The sequence below is a fragment of the Diceros bicornis genome, chromosome 22 (assembly GCF_020826845.1).
Source record: "Diceros bicornis minor isolate mBicDic1 chromosome 22, mDicBic1.mat.cur, whole genome shotgun sequence".
Classification (NCBI taxonomy): Eukaryota; Metazoa; Chordata; class Mammalia; order Perissodactyla; family Rhinocerotidae; genus Diceros; species Diceros bicornis.
This window is the reverse complement of record NC_080761.1, coordinates 26,439,453-26,453,215: the sequence shown is the minus strand read 5'-3', so window position 1 is coordinate 26,453,215 and position 13,763 is coordinate 26,439,453. Positions and strand designations below refer to the sequence as shown.

The following is a 13,763-nucleotide window of genomic DNA, read 5'->3' as shown; positions in this document are numbered from 1 at the left end:
GCGTGGACCTGTGGGCGGAAGGGCTTGTCAGCTACAGAAGACTTGTGCTTCTCAAAGACCCACATAGGGGGTTTGCCCCACCTTCCAAAGCCTAAAACAATTGGGTGCTCCCATGCCTGAGGCCAGCCCCACCCAGCTCCAATCCTCAGAGAGCTGACAAGAGACCTAAAGGCTGGAGGCTTATAGCAATTGTAAGGCCCTGAGCCTAACAACCTGCCTCGCTAGGGGCCTACTCACTTAAAAGAAAGACTGCAACACAAACGTGGTATTAGAACTTGCAGCCAACTCTGCTGGGGCTCCCCACACCTGATAAAGACACTGAAGGGCCCACAACAACTACAAGCAGCTGAGCATTATAACAGCTGGCCAGGAGCATAGCTCAGCCTCTCTGGGTGCCTACAGGGAGAGCAAATAGGCCACAACAGAAGGACACACGTAGCCCACATAGGGGTCACCCCTGGAACACTGAGAACTGAGGGAAGCACACTGCAGGCCTCCTAAGCCATCACTTACATAAGGTCACCTATCCAAGAGCAGGAGACGTAGCTGACCTACCTAATACGTAGACACAAGCACAGGGAAAGAGGCAAAATGAGAAGGCAAAGGAATACATTCCAAGTAAGGGAACAGGACAAAACCCCAGAAAAGGAACTAAGTGAAACAGAAATGAGCAACCTACCTGACAAAGAGTTCAAACAAAGAGTGTTAAGGATGCTCACTGATCTGGGGAGAAGAATAGATGAACTCACTGAGAATGTCAACAAAGAAATGGAAGATATAAAAAAGAACCAATCAGAAATGAAGAATACAATACTGGAAATGAGAAATTCACTAGAGGGACTCAAAAGCAGAGTAGAGGATACAGAAGAAGGGATCTGTGAGCTGGACGAAAGACTAGAAGAAATTACCCAAGGTGAACAGGTAAAAGAAAAAAGAATTAAAAAGAGTGAGGACAGTCTAAGGGACCTCTGGGACAACATCAAGCGCACTAACATCCGTATTATAGGTGTCCCGGAAGGAGAAGAGCGAGACAAAGGAGCAGAGAATCTATTTCAAGAAATAATAGATGAAAACTTCCCTAACCTAAGGAAGGAAATAGACATCCAGGTACAGGAAGCACAGAGAGCCCCAAACAAGATAAACGCAAAGAGGCCCACACCAAGACACATCATAATCAAAATGTCCAGAATTAAAGATAAAGAGAGAATCCTAAAAGCCGCAAGAGAAAGTCAAGTTACATACAAAGGAAACCCCATACGGCTATCAGCTGACTTCTTAGCAGAAACCTTACAGGCTAGAAGAGAATGGCACGATATATTTAAAGTGCTAAAAGGAAAAAACTTACAGCCAAGAATACTCTACTCAGCAAGGTTATCATTCAAAATGGAAGGAGAGATCAAAAATTTCCCAGACAAGCAAAAATTAAAGAAGTTTGTCACCAAGAAACCAGTGCTACAAGAAATGTTGAAGGGACTGATTTAAGGGGAAAAGAAGATCACAAATAGGAAAAATTATCTATTTCCATAAGAGGGTAATGGATACAAATGCACAAAAAAGAGGTTAGATATGATATCAAAAACATAAAATGAGGGAGGAGGGGAGTTAAAGAGTAGAGCTTTCAGACAGAGGTCAAACTAAAGAGACCATCAATTCTGTATAGAAGAACAAAGGACCAGAGAAGGACTACTAAAACATTGAGAAAAAGAAAGTTAAAAAATGGCAGTAAGTACATACTTATCAATAGCTACTTTAAATGTCAATGGACTAAATGATCCAAATAAAAGGCAAAAGGTGGCTGATTGGATAAAGAAACAAGACCCATATATATGCTCCATACAAGAGACACACTTCAGACCTAAAGACACTCACAAACTGAAAGTGAGGGGTTGGAAAAAGATACACCATGCAAATAGCAATGAAAAGAAAGCTGGGGTAGCAATACTCATATCAGACAAAACAGACTTTAAAACAAAAACTGTAAAAAGAGACAAAGAAGGGCATTACATAATGATCAAGGGAACAGTCCAACAAGAGGATATAACACTTGTAAATATCTACACACCCAATGTAGGTGCACCTAAATATATAAAGCAATTATTAACAGACATAAAAGCAGAAATAGACAGTAACACAATAATAGTAGGGGACTTTAACACTCCACTTACACCAATGGATAGATCATCCAAACAGAAGATCAATAAGGAAACATTGGCCTTAAATGACACACTAGAACAGATGGACCTAGTAGATATATACAGAGCATTCCATCCAAAAACCGAAGAATACACGTTCTTTTCAAATGCACATGGAACATTCTCCAGGACTGATCACATATTAGGCCACAAAACAAGTCTCCATAAATTTAAGAAGATTGAAATAATACCAAGCATCTTTTCTGACTACAACAGTATGAAACTAGAAATCAACTATAGGAAGAAAATCAGAAAAGCCACAAATATGTGGAGATTAAACAAAATGCTACTGAACAACGACTGGGTCAATGAAGAAATCAAAGAAGAAATCAAAAAAATACCTGGAGAAAAATGAAAATGAAAATACGACACGCCAGAATTTACGGGATACAGCAAAAGCGGTTCTAAGAGGGAAGTTTATAGCAATACAGGCCTATCTCAACAAACAAGAAAAATCTCAAATAAACAATCTAACAATGCACCTAAAGGAACTGGAAAAAGAAGAACAAACAAAGCCCAAAATCAGTAGAAGAAGGGAAATAATAAAAATCAGAGCAGAAATAAATGAAATAGATACCAAAAAAACAATAGTAAAAATTAATAAAACCAAGAGCTGGTTCTTTGAAAAGATCAACAAAATTGACAAATCTTTAGCTAGACTCACCAAGAAAAAAAGAGAGAAGGCACAAATAAGTAAAATCAGAAATGAAAGAGGAGAAGTTACAACAGACACCTCAGAAATACAAAAGATTATAAGAGAATACTATGAAAAGCTATATGCCAACCAATTTGACAATCTGGAAGAAATGGATAAATTCTTAGAATCATACAACCTTCCAAAGCTGGATCAAGAAGAAGATCAAGAATTTGAATAGACCAATCACCAGTAAGGAGATCGAAACAGTAATCACAAACCTCCCCAAAAATAAAAGTCCAAGACCAGATGGCTTCCCTGGTGAATTCTAGCAAACATTCAAAGAAGACTTAATACCTATCCTTCTCAAACTCTTCCAAAAACTTGAGGAGGGGGGGAAGCTCCCTAACTCATTCTACAAATCCGACATTACCCTGATACCAAAACCAGACAAGGACAACACAAAAAAAGAAAATTACAGGCCAATATCACTGATGAACATCGATGCAAAAATCCTCAACAAAATACTAGCAAATCGCATACAACAATACGTTAAAAAGATTATACACCACGATCAAGTGGGATTTATTCCAGTTATGCAAGGATGGTTTAACATTCACAAATCAATCAACGTGATACACCACATTAATAAAATGAAGAATAAAAATCACATGATCATCTCAATAGATGCAGAGAAAGCATCTGACAAGATACAGCATCCATTTATGATAAAAACTCTGAATAAAATGGGTATAGAGGGAAAGTACCTCAACATAATAAAGACCATATATGAGAAACCCACAGCTAATATCCTCAATGGTGAAAAACTGAAAGCTATCCCTCTAAGAACAGGAACCAGACAAGGATGCCCACTGTCACCACTCCTATTTAACGTAGTACTGGAAGTCCTAGCCAGAGCAATCAGGCAAGAGAAAGAAATAAAAGGGATCCAAATTGGAAAGGAAGAAGTGAAACTGTCACTATTTGCAGATGACATGATTTTATATATAGAAAACCCTAAAGAATCCACCAGAAAACTTTTCGACGTAATAAACGAATATGGTAAAGTTGCAGGATACAAAATCAACATACAAAAATCAGTTGCATTTCTATACACTAACAACGAAGTAGCAGAAAGAGAAATTAAGAATACCATCCCATTTACAATTGCAACAAAAAGAATAAAATACTTAGGAATAAACTTAACCAAAGAGGTGAAAGAGCTGTACACTGAAAACTATAAAACATTGCTGAAAGAAATTGAAGAAGACACAAAGAAATGGAAAGATATTCCATGCTCTTGGATTGGAAGAATTAACATAGTTAAGATGTCCGTACTTCCTAAAGCCATCTATAGATTCAGTGCAATCCCTATCATAGTTCCAACAACATTTTTCACAGAAATAGAACAAAGAATCCTAAAATTTGTATGGAACAACAAAAGACCCCGAATAGCTAAAGGAATCCTGAGAAAAAAGAACAAAGCTGGAGGTATCACACTCCCTGATTTCAAAATATACTACAAAGCTATAGTAACCAAAACAGCATGGTACTGGCACAAAAACAGACACACAGATCAATGGAATAGAATCGAAAGCCCAGAAATAAACCCACACATCTATGGACAGCTAATCTTTGACAAAGGAGCCAAGAACATACAATGGAGAAAAGAAAGTCTCTTCAACAAGTGGTGTCGGGAAAACTGGATAGCCACACGCAAAAAAATGAAAGTAGACCCTTACCTTACACCATACACAAAAATTAATTCAAAATGGATTAAAGACTTGCATGTAAGACCTGAAACTATGAAACTTCTAGAAGAAAACATAGGCAGTACGCTCTTCGACATCGGTCTTAGCAACATATTTTCAAGCACCATGTCTGACTGGGCAAGAGAAACAATATAAAAAATAAACAAATGGGACTACATCAAACTAAAAAGCCTCTACACAGCAAAGGAAACCATCAACAAGACGAAAAGACAACCTAACAATTGGGAGAAGATATTTGCATCCATACATCTGATAAGGGGTTAATCTCCAAAATATATAAAGAACTCATGCATCTCAACAACAAAAAAACTAACAACCCCATTAAAAAATGGGCAAAAGACCTGAACAGACATTTCTCCAAAGAAGATATACAGAGAGCCAACAGACACATGAAAAGATGTTCAAAATCATTAACTATCAGGGAAATGCAAATCAAAACTACAATGAGATATCACCTCACGCCCATCAGAATGGCTATAATTAACAAGACAGGAAACAACATGTGTTGGAGAGGATGTGGAGAGAAGGGAACTCTCATACCCTCCTGGTGGGAGTGCAAACTGGTGCAGCCACTATGGAAAACACTATGGAGATTCCTCAAAAAATCAAGGCTAGAACTACCATATGATCCAGCTATTCCACTGCTGGGTATTTATCCAAAGAACTTGAAAACACCAATGCATAAAGATACATGCACCCCTGTGTTCACTGCAGCGTTATTCACAATAGCCAAGACTTGGAAGCAACCTAAGTGCCCATCAAGGGACGAATGGATAAAGAAGATGTGGTATATATACACAATGGAATACTACTCAGCCATAAGAAACGATGAAATCCAGTCATTTGTGACAACATGGATGGACATTGAGGGTATTATGCAAAGTGAAATAAGTCAGAGGGAGAAGGTCACATACCGTATGATTTCCTTCATTAAGTAGTAGATAATAACAACAATAAACAAACACATAGGGACAGAGATTGGATTGGTGGTTACCAGAGGGGAAGAGGGCATGGGGGAGGGCGAAAGGGATAATTTGGCACACACAATATGTGTGTGGTGATGGGTTGTAATTAGTATTTGAGTGGTGAACATGATGTAATCTATGCAGAAATAGAAGTATAATGATGTACACCTGAAATTTATACAATGTTATAAACCAATGTTACTGCAATAAACAAAAAATTTAAAAAAAAAAAGAATGAAAGGAACCCTCTGAGGATCCCCTAGATCTCTTGCTCCCAAGAATAAATATGTGAAAATCATGCCAGAAAGATGGATACGTATCATTGTTTGGTTATCAGAGTCCTGTAGACCACACCTGCTCTCATTTAGTGATATTCTCTATCCTTCTCTACAAAGCCAGATTTTAGAGATCTTAGTATCCTCTCTCATAAAAACGCTCTCTCTGGTAATGCCAGGGGGACTTGGATGGTCCCACATGTGTTCGCGGTAGAGGGACCGGAGCCTGTAAACACACGGCTACTTCACATCATACACTTCTGAACATTTAAATTAAAACTATCAGTAACTTGGCACAGCATTCACTACCTCCCCACCTCTCAACTGTGCACTATGTTCTGCCAATCTGTTTGAAAGCTTCACTGCATATTTATCATGTCCACTCCTAACCACTGGTGTTGAAGGATAATCCAGAATTACCTCTAAAAGTAGCTTTAAAGAGAATAATGCTTTCCCGTAACTCTTGAATGAAAAAATATAAACTGACACGATATTAATGCTAAAAATCAAACCCACGATAACAGATAACTGAGATGCAGGGGGTGAGCTGAGGAATCAGCACAGCTCCTTCATCTTCCAGTGAGGAATGAAGTGCTGAGAGGGGACTTGACCTGCCACATGAGTGGCAGACCTGAGACGAGGACCGGGGCTCCAGATCCCGGGGTCAGAATTCATTCTATTCCCGGCTGTCTAGAGCCGTCTGCTCTCGTCAGTCTGAGGTCTGCATCTGCAGGTTAAGTAGCCTACTTTGACTCGTCTCTGTCCCTCCCTGGCTCTCTTACTCAATGAGAAGATTCTTCCAACTGATCATTTATGGGCCCATTCATCCAAGTAAATAGGAAACATTTAAAAAATTGATTTTGTAAGCTTCACGTATGTCAGAGAAAGAGTAGCCTATAAAAAAAAATAGCATGCTCCCCAAAGTACTTCCTTTTTAATGGTACGCTTTTTTTTAAACATAACTTTTATTATTTTTCCTCTTTACAAAGGCAGTAAGTGTTCATGGTACATTAATTTAGAAAATATAGGTCCACAAAATAGAAGAAAATAACAATTGTCTTAAAATTCTGGTGAGCTATTATCAGTAAGGCTGCTCTGCCCAGTCCATGGCATGTACGCTATGGCACTCTGAATCACGATTCCTCTACCCTGGTAAACATCAGATTTAATGACTACACAGTAGCAATGCTCTAATAACGGAGATAAAAATCTTTTAATCCTTCTATTTATAATTATTAAGCATTGCATAATCTAAAAAAATACCTCTACTATTTCTTAATTTCTATTAAAAGTACCCAAAATTACCATTTTAGTTTCTAGATATATTAAATATTCTTTCCAAGAGACTGAGAAATGTGCTTCTCTTTGTGTAACAAGTATATCCAAGGAATTCAAACAAGATCACATTATTAAACAGAAACAAGGAGGATCGATAAATTCATTAAACCAAGGTTGTGTTGCCCTTTTTGTTTAAGTTTCCAGACTTACAACTTCAAATGGACTCAAAGGCTGAAAGGACTGTAGACATTTTTAGGCAGCTAACTCTCAGTATGAACCACTTGGAGGCATGGAATTGCCTTTCCCAAAGTCATCCATCTTCAATTCTCCTCAAAAGATCTTTCCACCATCCCCAATTTAATGCCAGCTTCTCTTTTGTTTGTTCCAAATAAATTTAGAGTTCGTCAAATTTCCCCATTAGCCAGGAGCCTCCAAGAAGTCACTGTACCACTAAGCATGTGCCATCAAAGCTTTGGCAAACCCTCAGCCCCAGTTGTCACCCAAAGGCCAACAGTGAAGAAAGAAGTGACAGAAAGACACAGGAGCTTCTCCCATGAACTTTCAAACCAATAAACTCCAGAGATGCATACTTACCTCCTCCTCATAATCAGAATCACTCTCTTCACTGTCCGATCTAGGGGCAACTTCGTAACTACAGGAAAAGGAGTGGGGAAGAAGAGGAGGCTCAGGTCTTTAAATTAGAAAACACTATATACACGCATGACTTAACTAGCACATTCTATGTACAAGTGACAAACGCAGGTAATAACTTTAACCATTTCAGCAAAGGTTGTGTTATTTTAGTTTCAAGATTTTACAAGGACCCCAAAAATCTAAAAAGCCAAAGAACACCAGTAACTTTGCTTTAATGCCATACCCAGGATTCATTTCCAACCAAGCATCCAGCTGACTTGCTTTGGGAGCTTCTGGTCCGAACAGGACCTTGCCGGTTTCCGTGTGAGTCACTTTGACAGGGAGGTCACTCATCTGACTGCTCTCATCTATCGGCTAGGAAGGAGAAAAAAAACACATCATCACTTGGTGATAACACTTTCTCTCAATTCTGTGCTGGATGTTTCTCAGCCTTTTGGCTACCCAGCATCTGAAACTTTTGCTGTGTTCAGAAACTTCCTAATGAGTCTTGGTGAGAAGTGGGAGGCCATCTCCTATGAAGAAACTGAAAACACCAGCCTCCCTTGCAGCTAAGGTATTAGAATAAAACCTCAGCTCCACCGACCATACGCCCTCACCAAGGCTGAATTAGGAACTAGAAATTCAAGGAAGCAAGGACCAACAGGCACACAGGTGGGAGTGACAGCAGTGCCAGTGGAGTGGTATCAGCCGTGCCAAGTTCCTGTCTGCTCCCAGTGTCAGCCACGTCCACACTGACCAGTTGTACAGTAAAATACTGGGTGTAGCCTTGAGTCAGGTTCTCCAGTCTTCCTGGAGATCTGAAGAATTATCCAATATCCTATGAATATATTTTTTTCTTACTTAAATTAGGCAGAGTTGATTTTTGTCATTTGCAACTAAGAACCCCCAAACCCCCAAAGATATCCCCCAGATAACAACTATTGCAAAGTCTTGGTGTCAGAGAGAATGGGAAAAGGAAAAGGTACTATAACTTGTGTCATCTCATTAGTGGCTGGTTTGGCTTCTGCAGAACCTTTAGCAAAACACCACACCACCAGGGATCCAGCCCAACCACTGGAACCTGCAAGTGTGAAAGCAAAAAGCTCTGATTTCTAAAACCTGGTGAACAGACCAAGACTGAGCTGAAGTTCATTATTAGACTCTCAATGAAAAATGGCTTGCTCAGAAAATTGAGAATAAATGAAATTGCAGAGGCTCGGTTTAACCTACTTCAGAGAACAAATTGTTTTAAAAGGCCTAAAAATGGAGTAATCCTATGCAAATGAATGCTCCTGATCACAGCGAGACTGTACTTCTAGGAGCAGACCCTCAGGGAAAATGTTTGTTTGGAAATGCTTGATTTGTGAGTAGTTCAAGTTAACTATCTCCTTAAAAGTAATAAAAGCAATGTTTAGACAATTCATTAGTTCCAAAGAATTTTTTCTAAATTATTCTTAATTGGAGTTAAATAAAAATGATAGGAAAAACAGTAGACTGTAGGTTATCTTCTATATCTTACAGGAAATGATTCCCCCCAAAAAAATGGTTCTTTCCCCATTCTCCCTCAATAAAGCACTGTCAGATAAGAAATAATATATTAGTGATTATCCACAAAAATAACATTTAAAAAAAGAAAAGGCTTACTCCAGACAGTCTTTTTTTTCTTTTATGTGTGCTAAAAGCAAGGGTTGTGAACACCATGACTTTGCACACCAAGATGACGTTTCTTCCTCATTAATGTAAAAGGTTATCTATATGCTCACGCGATACAGAAGGAAATCTACCATTGGCTGTCATCTCCCCTGGAAAAATCATATTCCATTATCTTGAACTATTATCATACAGCTTGTTTTATTCCTTATGTCATGCCTCAAAGAAAACTGGGAATCACTGTAGCCGGAATTAGAACTTTGGCAATACCACTGAATGAGCACAGCAGAGTGTAATAAGAACATTATTTCAAAACAAACTGAGCAAGATGTCCACTTTGCCAGCTTAAGCAACAGAAAACCCATGTGTTAAGATTAAAAGAAATAAAAGGTGTATGTCACCAGCCCAAGATCAGTAGCTAATTTTCCCAAGAGATAATAAGAGAACAGCCCACTATCATACTAACACGTTAAATCTCTCCCTGTGTGCTTGTTAATTACAGACCCACGTGAGGCGTGCTTAGGTGAGGCTGTGCTGTTACAAATTAGAGCTGTTTCTAAGTGCTCTAATATATAGTATTCTTCCCCCATAACAGCCCACTGAGAGTTTCTTACACATTAGACATTTATCCCGATCCTTTCTCTCCTTGTGATGGATTATAGTGGTTAAGCAACGTTTATTGTTCAAGAGGTTTCTGCACAGAATAGTGGTTTCAACCTTTTTTCTGCATCCGGGCTGTTCACATTCACAATATGTCTCACATGCACAGTGATTCTAGAATGGGAAGAGGGAACCCTCCACCCACCCCAATCTTCCAAGCAGCTTTATCAGAATCTGTGAAAGGAGAAGGCGGTTTGAAACAAACTCCCTTCCCATCCTGCTCTGGGGGTATGCCTCCTCATGTGAACCACTGGCATAGAACTTTGAGTTTTCAGGAAAAAAAAACCTCCAATAAATAAATAATTGTATTCTCATGATTTAGGAGAATATTGAAAATACTATGAAATAAAATTTAGGGATATGCTGATGAATCTATAAATAGAAGCTATATTGAAAGCCTATAGAAAATGTCAAAAAATAACTTAACCAAATATGTAAATTGTTTGGCTTAGGTAGTTTTATAATTCCAAATTAGTAATAAACTAAGGAAACTGGGTCATATTTTATGCTTCTGTATCATTTACTGGGAAAATGTAATTATAGAGTCATAAGATTTTTACACATTCTGCGTGTTCATAAACATGCTTATATGTGCACAGAAAATTCTGGAATGGTATACAAGAAGCTTAATATCAGCTGATTGGCAGTTTGAGATGGAAGTGGATAACTTTTCAGTATATCCCTTTTATACTATTCTAATTTTATACTATGCTAATGTACTATTTTTACTTAAAAATGAATAGCTGAGTAAAAGTAAAATTAGTATACACAAAAAATGGTGCTGCAAAGGATGGCAGGGACTCATTCAGCAGAACACAGTAGAAATGGGTGCAAAATCCCTTACCTCTCCATCTGGTCCCAGGGCAGACTCTCCTCCCTCTGCATTCTCCTCAGCCTTCTGCAAAACAGCATTGTCAAATGTTATGTGTAAACCAAGACGATGGGTACAGGAAGGATGTCATGGTAACTCTGGGGTATGTAACAGCACTTCATTACTACTCAGCATCATCTAACAAAGCTTAAGTATGAATGCCTTTTATTTTTTATTTCTCTTCAGTATCTAAGACAAAGTGTGTGTTTTATTAGCAGCTTGCAGAGAGTTATTTAAGGCAAGGTGTGAATTAACACCAGCACACTAGAGACTTGTGTCTCCTAGGATCCAAAGAGCTTAACACAGCAGCATCTAGAGAGAGGTCAGAATCTGAAATGCTGTTCTCGTGTTTGGCACTATGAAGACAAGTCCTGACATAATCAGCTCAACCTTCCCATTCCCTTAGCAAGGTTTCTAAAACTGTCCATCAAGAATAAACTCTGGACCACTCTTGGGTCATAAAAATACAAAATGATAGAAAATTCGATAAGTTCTCTGAATGTTTTTCATTCTACCTAATTAGCTTTCATAATATACAGTGTTTCCACAGTGGGTATGTGGGGAAATTTGATGCAGATACTGCGATCTCATGAAAAATTCTGTCATCTACCATTTCTTAAATATTCCAATACCTTAGTCCATTAACCTCTAGATGTGCCTCAAAGACAGCCTAAACGAAAAGCTAAGATTATGTCACATTTTGTACATACTTGAGAGAGTCTCATCTGTAATATACACAAAACAGTCTAAATTTCTTACATTCATAATAGCCTCTTTGACAAGTGAAATCTTTAACATCACCTGTACAGAATCCTTATTTTAAAGTTATTACTGGAAAGCTATACTACTTCTTCATAGTACAATGAGAGAAAAAAAAACTTGAGTCATTTGCTTTATCAAGACATTAAAGAAAATGAGCTTTCTTCCCCTGGGCCCTTTAGTTAATTAAAAATATATATAATGATACAGAATCGATATTAACTCCACTTTGTTTACTTAAGACATGGATTGTATAATACATTTTTGCTTTCCATGAAAATGACTCAATTGTCTCTAGACAAAACAGCTTTTACAGAAAATGTCTAATGTTTAAAATCTAGCCTCTTGTCCACACTGAAGAAAAGCAGTTCTCATAAATGTTTGAAATTTTTGAAGTTCTTTTATAATTTTCTTACAAAAAATACATATACGTATGCATGCATGCCAAAGCACAAGGAAATTTTTATGTTGCTTCTACCAAAGAGTAGGAAATGAAATACTCTCTTTGGGTTATGATTTCCCAAGAATTTAATTTTCTGTTTACGCCACCCCAAAGTGAAAATGTTTACAAGCTCAGAAAGAGTGATTAGCGTCGGAAAGCGCTAGGCCCTGTGTCTGGGTTGAGGATACAGAGAACAATGGCAGAGTCCCGCAGCTCAGAAGAGAAACAATCCCTGCTGCCAGCCCCTGAAAGTTCCATTTTTGGAATTCTCAGGCACTATCCTCAGACCACTGTTTTAATTAATGGGAGAAAGTCAATTAATCCCACCATTCTTTCCACACAAATCAGAAATAAGCTACAAATTTGGCAACAAAGAAAATCAAATGAGACAAAGAATAAGCCAATTTCCAATATCTAGCAAGCAGAACTGGATCGTAATTTCAATGAATAGTACATTAAAAAGCTTGAAGGACCATAAATAATAGAATCAAAACTATTCTGAAGGATAACTCTTCTATGAATATGCTATAGACTAGCTAGAGTGTTATCTAAAAACTGCCTCCTAATCAGGCCCTTCCATTACATAAAATCCTCTAAACTAATTTTAAAAATTCCATTAGGTATCAAATTTGAGAGGCAATGTAATGTTAGATTTAAGAAACTGGGTTCTGGAATTAGATGACCTGTATGAATCCCAGCTCTGTCAGTAAGTGCAAGAGACCTTAGCTGTATGATTTTGGGTAAATGTTCCCTGTGTCTTCGTTCCCTCTCCTGTAAAGTAGGGACGGTAACAGTCCCTACCTCACAGGGCCGCTGCAGGGCTGGATCACTCTTTCAATACCTACAATCCAATGTGACATGTAATATATACCGCGAGCATCAATCTCCACAATGTAAAAGGATCAATGATAGTCCGAGGGCTATTTTATGTCTCTATAAGATTGGCTGTAGCACTGTCTGAAACCTGCTTCATAAGGTTATGAGGTCAGGGTTACAAGGGTGCCTGGCACGTAAAAGGCACTAAATAAATATTTCGTGAATGAATGAATGAACATAAGCACCAAGAACAATGCTTTCCACTTAGCATACGCTCAAGAATTATTATTATTATTATTATCGCAATTAGGTGCCAATATATTTGCAAGTCATAAAACAGTTAAGAACACACAGACAATGCCTCATCGAACTGCTCTACGAGACTTCTCTCGCATGCCCTGGACTTACATCCACTTCGGCTATGCTATATGAGGTGGAAGCCGGGTGGCAGTCTACTCTATCGCAGAAGATGTCAAGTTCTTCCATCCTGCTTTAGATTCTTCCAGTTTGCTGACGGTCTCTGGTGTGCTTTCATAAATCCATGTTCTCACATCAAACTGGTGCTTTACCCTCCCCACTCCCCACCAACAAACATTTTCCCCTTTTTTTGGCTCAAGATTAACTCCCAGCAGATTGTGATTGGTGCTACCGTTTGAGCTAACCTTGGACAGTCTCTGAGCACCTGGTGAAACGGCCTAGTGCTGACGTGGCCACTGCTACTGTGTCTCCCTCTGCCTGAGGAAGTTTCACATAGAGCTATCTGTATCGTGTGACTGCAAACACATCCTATCAATATTACCGCTGATGCCTGAGCTG

The 13,763-nt window shown here is 38.5% G+C and overlaps 1 protein-coding gene across 8 annotated transcripts in view; it reads right to left on the bottom strand.

Moving 5' to 3' along the window:
* The window catches only part of SMARCA2 (SWI/SNF related, matrix associated, actin dependent regulator of chromatin, subfamily a, member 2), a 173,923-nt gene that overhangs the window by 111,217 nt on the left and 48,943 nt on the right, over positions 1-13,763 (bottom strand). For all 8 annotated transcript variants that reach the window (XM_058565719.1, XM_058565718.1, XM_058565725.1 and 5 more), the window contains 3 exons: positions 10,904-10,957; positions 7,994-8,124; positions 7,711-7,768 (listed from right to left, as the gene is read on the bottom strand). In XM_058565719.1, coding sequence (XP_058421702.1) covers positions 7,711-7,768; positions 7,994-8,124; positions 10,904-10,957 — 243 coding nt within the window. The remainder of the gene's footprint in view (positions 1-7,710; positions 7,769-7,993; positions 8,125-10,903; positions 10,958-13,763) is intronic.